This window comes from Lemur catta, chromosome 1, assembly GCF_020740605.2.
Source record: "Lemur catta isolate mLemCat1 chromosome 1, mLemCat1.pri, whole genome shotgun sequence".
Lineage (NCBI taxonomy): Eukaryota > Metazoa > Chordata > Mammalia > Primates > Lemuridae > Lemur > Lemur catta.
The window spans coordinates 135,636,742-135,654,063 of NC_059128.1; the positions used below are offsets into that span (position 1 = coordinate 135,636,742).

Below are 17,322 nucleotides of genomic sequence, written 5' to 3' on the forward strand. Positions count from 1 at the left end.
ATAAGGTTGAGTTAATACATGTGTAGCAGTGCCTGGCATATAGTAAATACTCAGTAAATATTAACTGTTTGTTATCTTGTTTACTCTTACTATATTATTTATCTCATGTACTTTTACTTTGGAAGCTTGGTGATCTAGTTTTCAGGTATACAGGCGATTATGACCAAAGTTTAGAAGGGGCAAAGACACTTATAGAGGTAAGTCTCTATTTTAGGATTAAAATATGACAGCTAGCAGCTCAAAGAAGGAAAAAAACATAAAAAGTAGGCATAAGAAGGCAAAAAGTACAGGAGTCTGGGATATTTAGTGTTTGAGAAAATAGTCATAAACTGTCACTAGCTGCTCCAGAGGGCATTAGTGAATTTCAGCACTATTCGGTACCTATTGTCAAAGTAATGATTTTGACTCATGAAAAAGATGTTAAATTCTGTTCATGGTGTTCAGTTTAGAGAATCCAAAAACATTTTGCATTTTATGGAGATTCTAAAATGACATTTTAAAGGGGACATTTAAAGGTCCATTTCTAGAGGATTTTGAGTTACATAAACTTTACTGTATTTGAACTTTTTTTTGCCTCCTCCTTTCAGCCCAAACTAGTTTTTCTTCAGAATTATATGTAAATGTGATTTTTAGGCACAAGTATTGTTTCTGTTAAATGCCAAAGAAGACTTCCGCTGTCCATATCTCATTTTAGCTTTCATTTTAGCCATTCCACTGCTCAGTAATACCTCCATATAAAATATTCATTACTGTCATACTGGCCAGGTTTTGCTCTGCAATTATGTTTACCTGGAATTGGCAATCTGTGACATATGAGATGAATTATATGTCATGCTGATTGCAGTAGGACCTTTAATCTTTGCATACATATCTTTGAGGAAGAAAAACTATTTTCCTCTGAACTTTCAAAAATATATAATTGTCATAAAAAACATAAGATTTGACCATCTTAACCTATTTAAGTGTTCATCAATGTTAGTTATATTCACATTTTTGTGTAACAGATCTCTAGGAACTTTTCATCTTGCAAAATTGAGGCTCTGTACCCATTGAACAACTCCCCGTTTCCCCTTGCCACTAGCCCCACCATCATTCTACTTTTTATTTTTATGAGTTTATCTACTTTAGGTATCACATATAAATGGAATCACACAATATTTGTCTTTTTGTGACTGGCTTATTTCACTTAGCATAATGTCCTCAACATTCAACCATAATATAGAATATGATAGGATTTCCTTCCATTTTAAGTCCGAATAATATTCCATTGTTTCTGTGTTACCATGTTTTGTTTATTTATTCATTTATTGATGGGTATTTATGTTACTTACACCTCTTAGCTATTGTAAATAGTGCTGCTATGAATATGGTTTTGCAACTCTTTAAGATCCTACTTGCAATTATTTTGAATACATACTGAGAAGTGGGATTGCAGGATCATATGGTAATTCTATTTTTAATTTTTTGAGGAACCTTCATACTGTTTTCCATAGTGGCTACACCATTGGATATTCCCACCAACAGTGTACAAGAGTTCCAATTTCTTCACATCCTAGTAACATTTCTTACTTTGTTTTTTCTATAGTAGCCATCCTAATGGGTATGGGGTGATACCTCATTATGGTTTTGATTTGCATTTCTTTAGTGTTTAGCATTTTTTCATCTGCTTGTTGGACATTTGTGTATCTTCTTTAGAGAAATTTTGCCATTTAAAATAGGATTATTTGGGTTTTTTTGTCATTGAGTTTTAGAGTTCTTTATATATTCTGGATATTAGCCCCTTATCAGATACATGGTTTGCAAATACATTCTTCCATTCTGTAGGTTGCCTCTTCATTCTATTGATTGTATTATTTGATGCACAGAAGTTTTTAAGTTTGATATACTCCCATTTGTCAATTTTTGGATTTGCTGGTTGTGGTTTTGGTATTGTATCTAAAAAATCATTCCCAAATTTAATGTCATGAAGGTTTTCCCATTTTTCTTCTAGGAATTTTATAGTTTTACATCTTATGTTTTAGTCTTAAATCATTTTGAGTTAAGTTTTGTATATGGTGCTAGGTAAATGTCCAACTTCATTCTTTTGCATGTGGATATTCAGGTTTCTCAACACCCTTTGTTGAAGAAACTGTCCTGTCCCCAATGAGTGGCCTTGGCACCCTTGTGGAAGATCATTTATTTCTGGTTTATTTCTGGGCACTCTATTTTATTCCATTGGTCTATATATCTGTCTTTATGCCAGTACCACACTGTTTTGATTACTGTAGCTTTGTGTAATGTGTTTTCAAATCAGGAAATGTGATGCCTCCAACTTTTTTTTCTTTTTCAGGATTGTTTTGGCTATTTGGGCTCCTTGAGATTCCATATAAACTTATGGACTTTTTTTCTATTTATGCAAAAAATGCCATTGGGATTTTGATAGGGATTTCATTGAATCCGTGCATTGCTTTGGATGTATGCACATTTTAACAATATTAAGTCTTCTAATCCAATATTCCAGTGAACACTGAATATCATTCCATTTATTTGTATCTTCTTTAATTTCTTCCAGCAATGTTTTGTAGTTTTTAGTGTGAACTTCTTTCACATTTTTGGTTAATTTAATCCTAATTATTTTATTCTTTTTGATGTTACTGTAAATGGGATTGTCTTAAATTTCCTTTTGGATTGTGTATTGTTAATGTATACAAACAATTTAGGGGTGTTGATTTTGTATCCTGCAACATTGCTGCATATGTTTATTAGTTCTAGCAGTTTTTTTCTGTGTGGAATTTTAAGGTTTTCTACATATATAGATCATATCATCTGCAAACAGAGATAATTTTACTATTCCCTTTCCTTTTTTGGATGCCTTTTAGTTTTTTTTTTCTTGACTAACTTCCCTGGCTAGGACTTCCAGTACTATGTTGAATAAAAATAGTGAGGGTGAGCATTCTTACTTTGCACACGAGCTTAGAGAAAAAGCTTTGAGTTGTTCACTGTGGAGTATGATGTTAGCTGTGGGCTTTTCATATATGACCTTTAATATGTTGAGATAATTTCCTTCTATTCCTAGTTTGTTGAGCATTTTATCATAAAAGACTGTTAAATTTTGTCACATGCTTTCTTTGTGTCACTTGAGATGATCATTTGGTTTTGTATTCATTCTATTAATATGGTGTACTATACTGATTGATATATTGAACCATCCTTGCATTCCAGGTATAAATCCCACTTATTCATGATGTATGGTCCTTTTAATGTGCTGATGAATTTGGTTTGCAAATTCAACAAAATCCTTTGAGGATTTTGCATCAATATTCATCAGAAATATTTGTTGCTTTCTTTTCTTGCAGTATATATGCCTGGTTTTGATATAAGGGTAATGCTGGCCTCATTAAATGAGTTTGGAAGTGTTTCCTCTTCTTTGATTTTTTTTTTCTTGTGGAAGACTTTGAGGAGGATTGGTGTTAATTCTATTTTAAATGTTTAAGTATAATTTTCCAGTGAAGCCATCTGGTTCTGGAATCTTTTTTCTCAGGAGGTTTTTGATTACTAATTCAGTCATCTTACTAGTTAGGGATAGGTTCAGTTTCTTTATTCTTTATAATTCAATATTGGTAGGTTGTATGTTTCTAGGAATTTATACATTTTAATCTAAACCCTTGACCACCATCTCTTACCCATCTGGGTCTGGTCCACTCCTAGGAACCTGGATTTGATTATGGATTCTCAAGGGCTCTCTCTAGTAAAGCTCTGCTGATGGCTTGGGTAAGGTTCATTGAAGAGGGCATCCAAAACAGTGAGAAGCTGCCTCACTCACGTGTGTACCAAAACTCTTAATTTTTATATTTTTATCAAAGGCTACTCATGGAACAGCTATCCTCATGGAAGAAGTGCTGCTTAGAAAGCAGCTCCTCAATCCAAATGGGGGTAAACATTAGTTGAGTAGTCACTATATTTACAGATTTTTTTTAAAAAGCTAGATTGACTAATTTCCTAATCTGAAAAGTATATAATTTTGGTTGGGAGGTAACAGGCATCTGGTAACTAGGGAATGGTTTTGGTAGGTGGAACAAGAAAGTATGCCAAGTTGATTCCAAATTTATAATCCTTAATTAAAAAATAAGCCAAGGTCATGTATATACTCTAAGGCAAGTGTACACAAGTGATAACACATTAGGTTCCACGCAGGCCCCGCTGTCTTAGAGAGGTGGATTGAGTACTGCAGGATGATACACTTTTATTGATTTTCAACTGACTCAAAGTTTCTTTCTGTCCTTTGAGAAAATGCATAATTTAAGAATAGAACTAAAAGTTTGAAATAACTAATTAATGTTGCTGTATTTTCCATAATAAAATTAGAAAGCATTTTTTTTAAGTTCAAGGGCCTTTTTATTTGGTGCTATTTATCTAATCAACTAGATTTTTTAAAACTTTCATTTTTCTGTCAACTCTAGAGTTAATTTATAGTAGAGAGAAAGAGAGACATTTTTATTCCAGTAAACTTTCAGATATGCCCCGGGTATGTTTAGTTTTCAACTGAGTCACTGTCGTAGTGCTGTCATAGCATCAGAAAATTAGTGCTGTTGTAATGAATAGCATTAGCCCCTGAATTCCAGTGAGGCAAAATATTTAAAGTACTCGAATGTGTTCTTAGTATCTAATAATTAGTTTACCTAGGTAAATCCTTGCCAGATGGAAGTTTAATAAATGTAACTCACAACAAATTCCACATGTTATCTTCATAGTATTGTGATGTAGTTAATGAAGTAATGATTCCGCACTGAAGTGCTCTTCTCAGTATCCTTTGGTTCTTCCTTTCTGCCTAACTTTTTAGCACTGGAGTGTCCAAAGTCTCACCGATATGACCTATTTCTTTGACAGCATGTTTGAAGGTTCTAACAGGGGGAGCACAGCTCCCTGTGTACCCTTGACTGAAGAATGGTCCTCTTTGACCTCGCAAGCAGCTTTAGGAGGGACACACATGGAGAGATGAGGAAGGATAGGGACACCTGTCAGCCAGATTAGCTGAATCAACACTGGCAATAAGTGAGGTGACAGATGTTGCAACCAGATTACTCTAATGTCTTTGGACCTGTTTCCTTCACTGCCTAAAGGCACTGCTTAGTGATTTAGTTTTATTGGATCTCATGGCTTTATTTATCATCTTTATGCAAATGACTCCCAAGTTATACAGCCCAGACATCTTTCCTAAACTCCATACTAGTTTATCAAACTGCCTATTTGAGATCTAGAATTAAATTTCAAATAGACATTTCATGCTTAACATTTGAAAAACTGAACTCTTGATCTTTCCCCCAAATGTACTCTGCCTACACCTATTACCCAGATCAGTTGATGACAACTTCATTCTCGAGGTTGCTCAGGCCAAAAACCATGGAATCATCTTTTATTTTTTTCTTCCTCTTATGTACTGTATTTAACCCATTAGGACATCTTGGTGGCTCTTCCTTGTTCAAACTATATCTAAATCTGACTGAAGGATTGTCCTTACTAATTAAAAAAAAAAAGGCTCAGAGAGCTTAAGAGAACAGCAAAATTCACATGGTTGGGAATTGATAATGTCAGAATTCAAATCTACATTTTTGACTGACCACAAATAATAGGCTTTTTTCATAACACTAGTGCTTCTCCAAGTAAATGTTATAATTGCTATTTTATTTACATAGTTTAGAAATATGATTTGGCCTATTACATAACTGGATCTTTATAAATAGTATGTGTTTTTTTAATTAGGTTTTGTAGGAATTCTCTAGGCACATAGCAGTTACTTTGTAAATATTTGCCAACTCACTTGAATTGATGGTACGCTTGCCATTTTATTTTGCTATGGGTTAAGAAATTTATCAATTGCAAGATGTAGTTGGATATAAGGATGTGTTGGTTGCATAAAAAGGGGTATTAATGAAATAAAATATTCAAGGTCCTTTAAAAAGCTCTTTTTCAAAGATTTCTTGCCATATCTCTGACTTTAGAACATATAATTAGCTCTTATTAGCTAAATACTTTTCTATTTGCTGGTGTTTTCATGATATATAATATTGATCTTGATGCTAATCATTCAATCTTATATTGTGAAATTATTATTTAAATTATTCAGAATTTTTTCACTGGGGTTTCTGTGTCAGAGGTACATCTTATAATTTTTAAGTCCACTAGATCCTAAGTTTCTCTGATAGATTATAATGGCAAAAAGGCAGAGAGTTGGGATTTTGGTAGAGAGATATTGGAAAAGCAATTTCAGTGTTGATGAGATTCTTGAAACACTTCTGTTTTATTGATGTGTAGTGGTCATAGTTAGAAGTTATTCCTTACTATACAATGAAGTGTAGCAAAAATGAAATATGTTATGCCAAATTTTTATTGGGTTAAGTTATATCCTTAAAAGAAGCCAAGACTGAGTTTTGGGAGATGTCTGTTGTTGTGATATATTTGAAAAGCTGATCATTGTTTTTCTTCTTTTTATGTGGATGTAGAATATTTATCTCTTAAACAGATTTTATGTCAAAAGCCCACGGGTTATTAATTCATCTTTATTTTTCTTTTCTAAATTTACATTTTAGAATTTACTTATTTTATTATTCCATCAGTTTGTGTTATTTTGATTTAAGGGTGAAATTTATGACTACTTAATTCATAAAAGCAATTTTCACATCTTAAATTTGATGTGTCTGTTTATCTCCCTATTTACCTACCTTTGCATTGATAGAAATATTTAGTACAGAATCACTTTAAAAATATTCTTATAGGCCTGGAAATATTTCTTAAAGCAGTAAGTTGAAATGTGAGGCATTAAAAGCAAGAACTATGTCTAGTAATTACTCCCCGTGGCAACTGAGTGAGTTAAAGATGTGTGGCAACTGCAGCTGTAATGGCATATATTTAGAAAGGAAACTTAATTTGCTACTTCTAAAAAAATGTCTGTTGGCAAACAAGCCTAAAATAAAGGTTCAAAAAGAGATATTTTATTTCTGGAAAGTGTGTTAGTTCTGTTACCATTTGCAATGGTATCTGTGAGTCTTCATACTGTGAAATAAGCTATGATGAACCATGGTGGTGTCTTTTCTTTTTCCTAGTGTATGCCGATCAAAGGCCTGGGATTCGTCCTGGGAGCCTATCAGTGCATTTGCAAAGCAGGATTCTATCATCCTCGAGTCTTCTCAGTGAACAACTTTCAGAGTAAGTTCCCTTTGTTTCTGTGCACATATATGTATACAAGTAACATATATCATTATTACTTACTAAGATTTTCTTTGATACTTACTGATGTTATATGGTTAAATCCCCACTGGTCTAGCATTCTTTTATCACTTAAGGAATTTTAATTTTGGTTTGTTATCTACAGTGCTCTGGAGTACCACAAAAATATGTGCCCAATTTTAGGTATATTTTAGTTTTTAATACATTTTAAAAGCTTGATAATGTAGCTACTGAGTAAGACAAATGAGGATTCAGTTATTGAGAGATAGTGCTACAGAAATTCCCTAAAACTAATGTTGCCAGTTTGTTTAGTTCATTTACTTATATATTAATTTGTGTGTATGTTTTTTATGCTTCATAAAAACTTATTCTTATAAAAGTGAGCACCTTAAAGCAGTACAAATTTATTATTATACAGTTTCCGTTGATCAGATTTCTAGTCGTGGGTTAGCTAGGTCTTCTGCTCAGGGGCTTACCTGGCTAAAATCAAGGTGCCACCTGGGATATGATCTCTGAGGCTCAGGGTCCTCCTCTTCAGATTGTTGAATGAATTCAGTTTCATGCAGTTGCAGGCCTGAGGGCCCCATTTTCGGGTTAGGTATCAGCCTGGGGTCACTTTTAGCTCCTAACAGTTGCCTTAAGGCCCAGCCATGTGGGCCTCTGACAACATGGCTGCTGCTTCTTCAAGCTACCAGGAGAATGTCCCCAGCCTGCTGAGACAGAGTCTTATATAACAAAATGACTGTCCCATCACTTTGCCATATAGTGAACCTAAGCAAAGGAGAGAATATCCCATCATATTCATAGGTCTACGCACATTCAAAGGGAAGCGGATTATACAGGGTTTGTACTCCAGAATCAAAATTTGGTAATCTGGTTATTCTATTCCTACCACAGAAAATGTCAGTGTTACAATTTGAGTATTGAGTTTTATTCTATGTATAAAGAATGCAGTGCTGTCACAGCACCTTGTAGCTAGTTATTGGATATAATAACTAAGAAGAAAGAGTATAGTGGCTTCATGGGAAGTTAGGGTTTGGGGTTGCTAAAACTGGAGTATAGGTTTCTTTTAGATAGTTATCCATAAATCTTTGTCAGACCTATTATTTGTTTCTATAGGAATTTGCATTTCTACTAGGCATAGTTCAAAGGGTACATTGAGATTGAGACCTGACTGTCTTCCTCTGGGAATTTTGGTAGATTTTCATAGATTTAACTTCTAGGTTCCAGAGGTGAGGAACATTTTTCTTTCTCCTTGGGTCATATATTTTGGAGTTCAGGCTTTGTTCTGAATAACAAAGTTGTAAACAGAATTCTAAGATGGCCTCCCAGATTCAGCTTGTATGTGAACTCTATAATCCCCTCTCCTTAAGTGTGGGTGGGACCTAGGAATAGAATGGGATAGTCATTTCCTTGCTTAGGCTATGTTATGTAGCAAATGTAATGATATAGTCACTCTTGTGATTGCATCGTATTAATAATACCTAAGTCTCCATCATAGCACACTAGAGAGAGAGAGAGAGAGAGAGAGAGAATGAATGAATAAATCTGGGGGCTTTGAAGAAGTAAGAAAGAGGGCCATGTGGTTAGGGCCTGAGGGCGGCCTCTAAGAGCTGATAGTAAACTCCTGAGAAAACAGGGATCTCAGTTTTATAAATGCAAGGAAGTAAATTACTTTCAACACCCTCAGAAGAGAATCCTGAGCTCCAGATGAGAATGCAGCCTAGCCAAAATCTTGATTTCAGCCTAGTGAAGCGCCAAGCAGAGAACCCAGTTACCCTGTGCTAAGAATGCTATGTAACAGAAACTAGGAAATAATGTATAGACATTTAAGCCCCTAAATTTTTGGTAATTTATTATGCAGCAATAGGAAACAAACAAGGGCAATGATGATAATATATCTTCTGGATGGTTATGCTTTGTGTGTGTGTGCGTGTGTGTGTACACCAAACCACGCTGACACCAGAGCTACTTTGGCATTCTTCACATTTATGGTCCAGACATAACATATGATTCAACACTGAAGGATTAAGGGAAAAGGTTTTAGCTTATGTTCTGTGAAGGTATTTTGTATCTGGTTTACCCACATTTGTTCTCAGCTCCCACTATGTGACTGAAATAAAACATCTAAATATTGTAGAATCAGAGGATGACTATGCCATTTGCTTATAACACCACCAGGAGAAACTGGTTAACCTTTAACAACTTATCTTTATTTAATTTGCACACTCCTACTTTCTTCCTTATTTTAAAAGCCAGTGTGTTTTACTGGACCTACACTCTAAGAAACGGCTGCTTCTCTGCCTAAGTCTAACTCCATGTTATATACATTGCAGCCATGGAAAGAGGCCACAGTTTTCAGAAAGATGATCTATAGATGAATTTAGCATGGATTCAGCTTTGACTTTAGCACATACTTAACTAGGACTGACCTTTCTCAATGACAGAGCAGAAAGCTCGCTACATGTTATAATTTAATCCAGTAAAGTGCTCTTTGACCAGAAATATCTTTCCTGATGGCCTTGTCAAGTTGCATGAAAATCCAACATTAATCACTTCTTGTCCTGAAGAAAGAATGTGGCAAGCTGACCAGCAATATGAGATATATAACTCACTAGGGTCAGTCATCAACCAAGAACTATCCAAAAATTTTTTTATATTTTTGGTTCATTATTAGAATATATTACATGTCTCTGTGTTTTAATTCATTAAGTCTTTTAATCATAGTATCCAGGCAAATTATATGAGCAGTTATTTTCATAATTTTTTGAGGAGATATCCATGAAATAAGGAATGACCATAGGTACCCTGGAGTCAAAGGTAAAGAAGGCATTGGAGACCCAACATATGAGCTAACATATGCAAAACTGCTACCACAGCACATAGCATATAATAAGTGTTCAATAGATGTAGTTAAATAAGTGAATATGTATATATATACATATACAAACAAACATTAATGATACATGTAAAGAGATAACCTTTAAGCAACATTGGTAATTAATACCTTACCTCAAATATTTTATTATATTAGAATAACCAGTGACTTAAACTAGAACTTTTGGAGAATGACTTCTGTGTGGATCAGAAGGAAGATGGGACAGCAAATGTCTATTCTGTAGCAACCAGTGCTGCATTGAGAAAGACAATAGGAAGGAAGAACACTTGATGGTTAGAGGCAATAGGAGGAAATGAGTTGCCTGATAAGGAGAATGAGGCATAGTAAATAGAAAGGATATACTGCAGAGATAAAATTCACTTAATTTATTGATGTAAATCTAGAAGAAAGACCCCAAATTTCTGCATCTCTTATAGTCTTATCTGCCCTTTGGAGAGAAGAGCTAAGTTGTAGTGCTGATCTCTTAGAGAAAATATAAATATGACTGTTAAAAATCCTGTTAGAATGCAAAATGTTTTAAAAATCCTTATTTAGACCAAGACCCACAGTAAACAAAGGGCTTGTAAAGACCAACAGGATATGTTCAAATGACATAATTTGAAATTGTGCTGACATCCCAGACACCTTGTTCTTGGCATCTCTCTTGAAGTGTTGGTCATACGTGAGCTAATAGGATCTGACATCTGGAAAGTAGCAGGATTTTGGAATAACCAAGTACTGATGTATAGCTGTCTCTTCAAATCTAGGTTGTTCCCTTGCAGGTTGATGAAGTATAAGCTTGTGACAAACTCATCTTCATTAAATCCATCTGTCTTAGTATGGATTCTATCTTCATAGAAACTTTTCTCTTTCACGTGGACATACTACCAGCCTTTCACTCTTATTACCTTTGTCTTGTGGATTGACTTCAGCTCGTGTACATTTGCAGATAAATCCCAACTTACAAATGACCCATACGTAAAAATGACAAACCCTGCTTTGCACTCCAGTGTTGTTGATATGAGAAGCATGTGATGAGGGAAGAAAGACAACAAAGTAATCAGAGTCTTAAAAAGTGTGTAGTTTGGGAAGAAAAAGAAAGGAAGCTCTTTGAAAGGGGTACAATTTAGGGATGCTGCTCTCAAAGGGAAAACGTTCAGCACGGCTGATTTGTCTCTGGGCTGAGCCTCTGTTTTTTTGTCATGTTTGAGTCTTACCCTTTCTCTCCCTCTGTTTAATGGCTGGAGAGCTGGACATACTTGTTTCATTCTCTAGTACAAATACAAAACTTAGATGGAATAGATTAAAAGAAGTTGAACATCACATTCTCAGAATCAGCACGTCACTTTTGCTGCTGGTCTGACTTTTAGCCGTGTAGTCTGGTTCTGAAGCTAGACTTTTGCTATATTATGAAAACCTAGTCCTGATCAATTGTAGTAGAAAAATTCTCCATCTAATTGCCCATGCTTATGTTTTTGCCTCAGGCATTTGCCTACTTTTCAGTTTTCATATTTTCTGTCATTAATCCTGTTTGTAGGGATTAGAGTCCTGTCACTGAATGTGTCTGGCAGACGGGGTTAGTTGCCAGGGGAAGAGTTCCCAGTGCTCTCAATCTACTTGGAGTACTGACTATTGCATTTACCTTGTTTATCTGTGACTTTGTTCTTTTCACTACTGGGACACATCGCATACCATGTTGGACTTCCCTGGTTGCTAACCTCAGAGTTGAGTTTCTACCCATAGTATAACATAGTAATTTAAGCACATGGTCTTTGGAATAAGTCTTAGGGTTGAATCACAGCTCTCCTACTCACTTGCACTGTGATCTTGGCCGAATTGTGTAACTTTCCTACCCTTCATTTATGTCATATGTAAAATTAGGATAATATCATCGGCTTTATAGAATTGTTATAAGGATTAAATGAAGTAATAAATACAAAGTTCTAATCATAATATATGACACATATTAAATGTTCAGAAATATTATTTTTATCATTATTTGGAAGCTTGTGTTTATTCTGCTTATTCTTTTTCTCAAATATTTTGCCTATTTTCATTCCCTTAAGCTAGTATCTGCTCCACCTTCCAGCAGAGGACTATATTTCCAGATCTCAGATCTTTTTAGTTCACCTCATCCTAAATATGGGCTATGCTCTGAGATATAATACTCCAGTCCTCCAAAAATCTTCCTTTTCTCCCACTGGCTGAAATATTACTACATTAGATATTTCCTCCTTGTTTATCTATTTTATTATTATTTTAATGTTTTGCATTATTTTACTTTGTTAGACTACTAATTAGAGATTTACTGAAGTTAATAATAATCTTTCTCCAAATATTAAAAAAACTTTCAGTAGGGAAATTTGACTGTCAGTCATTCACATATTAGCTCATTGCAGTAGACAGAATACCTGAGAGTTTGTTTATTAACACATTAGTGACTATTCTCCCTGCATGGTGGAAATATTCATGATTTTTGATTTTGTCTCTGTGTTTTCTTTTTTCCTGTGTAAAGTTGCATTACTTATACAAAATCATAAAGTTTTAAAAATGCAATATAATATTTAAAACATATTTCTATATGACTGTTTTGTTCAGGGATAAGGTTAAAAAATAAAACTTTAAATATCCAAATTTAGCAAACTGCGACAAAAAATAAGAGAAAGTCTCTAAAAATTATTATTTATAAAGAAAAAAGTAAGCTGTGATGAAGAAACTTGTGGCATACCTCCTTCCCAAGTAATCAAAGTTAGCATCATCAATTATTGGGACAGACTGACTCCTTGTGCCTCCTGATATGGATACGCTGATGGCAACATTACCTTTATGGTATTCCTGCCCAGAATCAATAATCTGAATCTAATCATGAGGAAACATGAGATAAATCCAAACTGAGGGGCGCTGCACAAAATAACTGGCCTGTGCTCTTCAAAAATGTCAAGGTCAAAAAGAACAAAGAAATGCTGAGGAACTGTTCCAGATCAGAGCCTAGAAACATAGCAAGTAAATCCAATGCATGATCCTGGATTTCATCCCAGATGGGGATATTAGTAGCCCCAAAGAACATAATTGTAACAATTAATTAAATTTTAATATAGGCTATAAATTAGATAATATATCAATATTAAATTTTCCAACTTTGATCATTATAATGCGGTAATATATAAGGATGCTCTTAGGACATGCAAACTGAAGTGTTTATGAATAAAAGGACACAGTATCTTCAACCTACTCTTAGATGATTCACAAAGAATAGTATACATATAAATTTATGAATGTCTATCAAGAGAATATGAATGACAAAGTAAATACAACAGAATGTAAATAATTGGTGAATCTGGGTAAAGAATATGTTGGATTTCTTTGTACTATTGTAGATTTTCTATGAATTTTAAATTACATCAGAATCAAAAGTTACAAAAATCTAATTTTCAGAACATTATCTGCATTTCAATTCAGAGGGCAGAAATTTTTCAATAACTGTAGCATTGTTAATTAGATGTTTAGGATTTAGAACAAAAATTCACTTGACAAAATGAATTTTTTGCTATCTAAAGGGATGTGATTTTAAAATTTTTTATTATAAAAATATTACATGCTCCCTAAACAAACTTTGGAATGTATAGAAAAGTAGAATTTAAAAGACCACTCAAAAGTCTATTGTTCACTGAATTCTTTTCAGTTTATAGTTTTTACACAAATATCTGTATATATGATCTTTCTAGAAACTTGGAATTATATTCATTTTAAATTTCATACATAGTTTTCTTGAACATAATTTTAATAGTTACATAGAATTTGATTGAATTAATGCACTGTGGTTTACTTAACCATTCTAAGGTTTATACTTTTACTAGTTTATATAAATATAAAACTATACATATATAAAAATTATTTAGAGGTTTTATGTTGTTTTTCTTGTCATTGAAATTAAGCCAAGCAAATAAGTTAACGTACTGCTCACAAATTGTCACATTTATTTTGGCAGGCTCCTTTTTACAGGTGAATGTTTTAGATTCCTCATATGTCCTGTAAATGCCACTGTAACCTTCTCCCAATGTCCTTCTATATATTTTTGTTCAAGGCAGCATATTTGATCACCCATATAAGGAACTAAAGAGCTGCTATTGCCAAAGCTAATAGATCAACATATTTGCCATTTATCTTCAGGAAGTATTAGGTTATTAAGTATGAAAAGCCCAATTTCCTTAAGTACTAAGTTTGACAGTTGATATCTCTGACATTTCACTTTGACACTTCTTGTTTTATTTTTATTGTGAAGGTACATCCTCATTCTTTCAAACGCATGGTATGGCTTGTGATTATCTTTCAAAATTTTTTTAGACCAATTTTTGTGAAACCATGGATTAAGTAAAAAATTCATGTTATTTTCAAATATGAGTTCTGTCATGGAACGAATGCTGGGCCCACAGCTGGAAATATCAATAAGTGTTTGATAATGGACACACAGTACGTTGATGGTTTGAAAAGTTCTATTCTGGTGATCTGAATCTTGAAAATGAGCCACGTTGGCAACTAAGGTGGATAATGATGAGCCGAAAGCTATAGTGGAAACAAATCCATCTCAACCTATGCATGAATTAGCAACAAGACTTGATGTTACTATTCCAACAATATTGGACCATTTGAAACAAGTCAGCAAGGTAAAGAAGCTGGATAGATGGGTACTGCATAAATTAAATGAGCATCAGAAGAGAAATCATCTCGAAGCTTGCCTTTCTTTGCTGTCACAACATAAAGGCAAACCATTTCTATACTGTATTGTTACGTGTGATGAAAAATGGATTCTTTTTGACAATTGCAAGAGTTTGGGTGGATAAAGATGAAGTGCCAAAGCACAGTCCAAAACTGAATATTCATCAAAAAAAGCTACTGATGTCCTTTTGGTGGTCCAGCACTGGTATTATCCACTACAGCTTCAGCAAACTTGGTCAATTGATTACACAGGATGTCTACTACAACCAGTTGGAAGAAATGGTGAGGATGCTTGCGATTAAGTAACTGATATGGGTCAATAGAGACAGGTTAATCCTCTTGCAAGACAGTGTTTGACCACATGTCGCACACACAACGCTGCTCAAACAACAGCAGCTGGACTTGGAAACTCTCTGTCATCCACCGTATTCACCAGACCTTGCACCAACTGACTACCACTTCTTCCAGGCTTTGGACCACTTCTTGCAAGGAAAAATATTCAATTCTCAACAAGTTGTGGGAAAGGCCTTTTGCGATTTCACCACTACTTGCTCTTCAGACTTCTTTGCTGCTGGTATAAACAAGTTACCGTTAAGATGGCAAAACTGTATGGATAGTTTAGGCGCATATTTTGATGAATTGCACTGCTTCTTGTTTCAGATATAATAAACTTAACTTTTGATTTGAAGTTGGGTATTTTGTATTTAATGACCTAATACTTGTTTTACCTAAAAGTTCCCAGTACCATCTTCAAGAGTTTTCAAAATTCAGCAAAGCAGAGGAGGATGTGTTTCAAGTTGCTCAGAACTTAGATTTCCAAATCAAATTATCATACAGCAAGGCTTCTAAATGGATTTGCCCACAGGTACCAAAGTCAACTGTGCTTTCTTATGTTCTTAATATATTTTTCTAGTTTGTTTCTAGCATCTTGAAAAATACCATTTTGAATAAATTCTTAAGCATACATGATTTGAGAGCATTAAGAGTGATGTATTGAGTTGAATATTATTTTCAACTAAACATTTATATTATAGATCAGTTAATTTATTCTTTTGAGAGAGTACTTTTATAATTAATTATTTACTAAATATCCAATATGTATAAAAGACTATATTCAGTGCTGAGTGTGTAAAGAAATGCATACATAAATTATAGCGCCTGACTTCAAGGAATATAAAATTTTAAATAATCCTAAACCTAAGGTGTACCATTCAATAGATTAACAAAGAGTCCATTATTATTTAGTAGTAGTATCATTTGTACTAGCTACATATATTCCCTTTTCTTAGAGAATTTCTGCCTAAATTGATGAAATATTTTTGGAACTTTGGTTCCAAAGATTATTGTAATAAATTATACTTTGAGTCCTACAGGAAACACTGAGTGTGGAGAACTCTATCCTTAATTTTAGTTGCCTTTTTGAGCTTTAGAAATCAGATTTCTGACTTTGGGTTTTAATTTCTTTTTGTTTTACAACACTGTGTTCCATATAGAGCCTCATAATTTTTGATAGTCAAATGAAGTTAAAGAAAATATTAAAGAGGAAGTTTCTTATGTGGCACATGGATCACCACTTGCCATTTATGAGTTATCTTGTGATACTTTTGAGTACAAAGAGCACAACGAAGAGTGAACTGGAGAGGAATCTACTCCTTAAAAGCAATAGTTAAACGGGGGGCAATTCATTTCATTCTCTACTGTCTTTAACAAATTTATTGAAATATAGTTTTATTAAGGAGGGGGAAAAGGACCAGAGGCATGAATAAACTACTTCTGCAAAGTAAATTGCTTTGTGAATGTAGAGGAAAGCATTTAACATCGTAAATAGAGTTATCTTTGTGACCTACCAGGTCCCAAGTTTGTTCACTTCTCTGGGTCCATCACATGGTTAGCATGTTGTTCAAATCTAGGGGGTACCATTCAAACTGTATTCTATATGAATGGTACCAGAGACAGCTGACTTTGGAACTTGGAAGCTATGACATATACTTTTTGTGCCCTGCCTTATGTACTGTTGACTCACTTTAGATTTTAGCTGCAGTCTATAGTAGACAGTTACTGTTACTGGACATGTTGCCAGTACCCCACCTCAAGTGCCCACAGAATTTCTTTCCTTTTCTGCCTCAAGCTTGCTCAGCTCCTGCCCAGAAGTGTGGGGGAATTGAGTTCTCTGGGACACTGATCAAACAAAGGGATTGGTGATTGCTGCATAAGTGTTCTAGCCTCCCATACTTTGGAGAGACAAACCTGCTGGGCATGATATGCAGTTTTTAGAGGGATCCCAGGAGGATTAATCCCCAATCACCTGCAGGAATATCCAACTCATCCATCTACCCTTTATTGCCTTTTGTTTCTTCCTTGTCTCTCTCTATCTGATCTCCTTCTATCTCCTTCTGTCACTTCGTCTTTACACTTTCTTTTGGGAAGCACCTAAATCAGATATCTACATCCAAGTCCTTATCTCAGGTTCTGCTTTCTGGGAACCAACACCAAGATAGCAGCTTTAGCCCTTTGACAGTGGCAAA

The 17,322-nt window shown here is 34.4% G+C and overlaps 1 protein-coding gene across 1 annotated transcript in view; it reads left to right on the forward strand.

The window, feature by feature from the left end:
* Positions 1 to 17,322, forward strand: part of GPR158 (G protein-coupled receptor 158) — a 352,568-nt gene that overhangs the window by 177,185 nt on the left and 158,061 nt on the right. Inside the window, exon 3 of the mRNA XM_045535100.1 lies at positions 7,080 to 7,182. Coding sequence (XP_045391056.1) covers positions 7,080 to 7,182 — 103 coding nt within the window. The remainder of the gene's footprint in view (positions 1 to 7,079; positions 7,183 to 17,322) is intronic.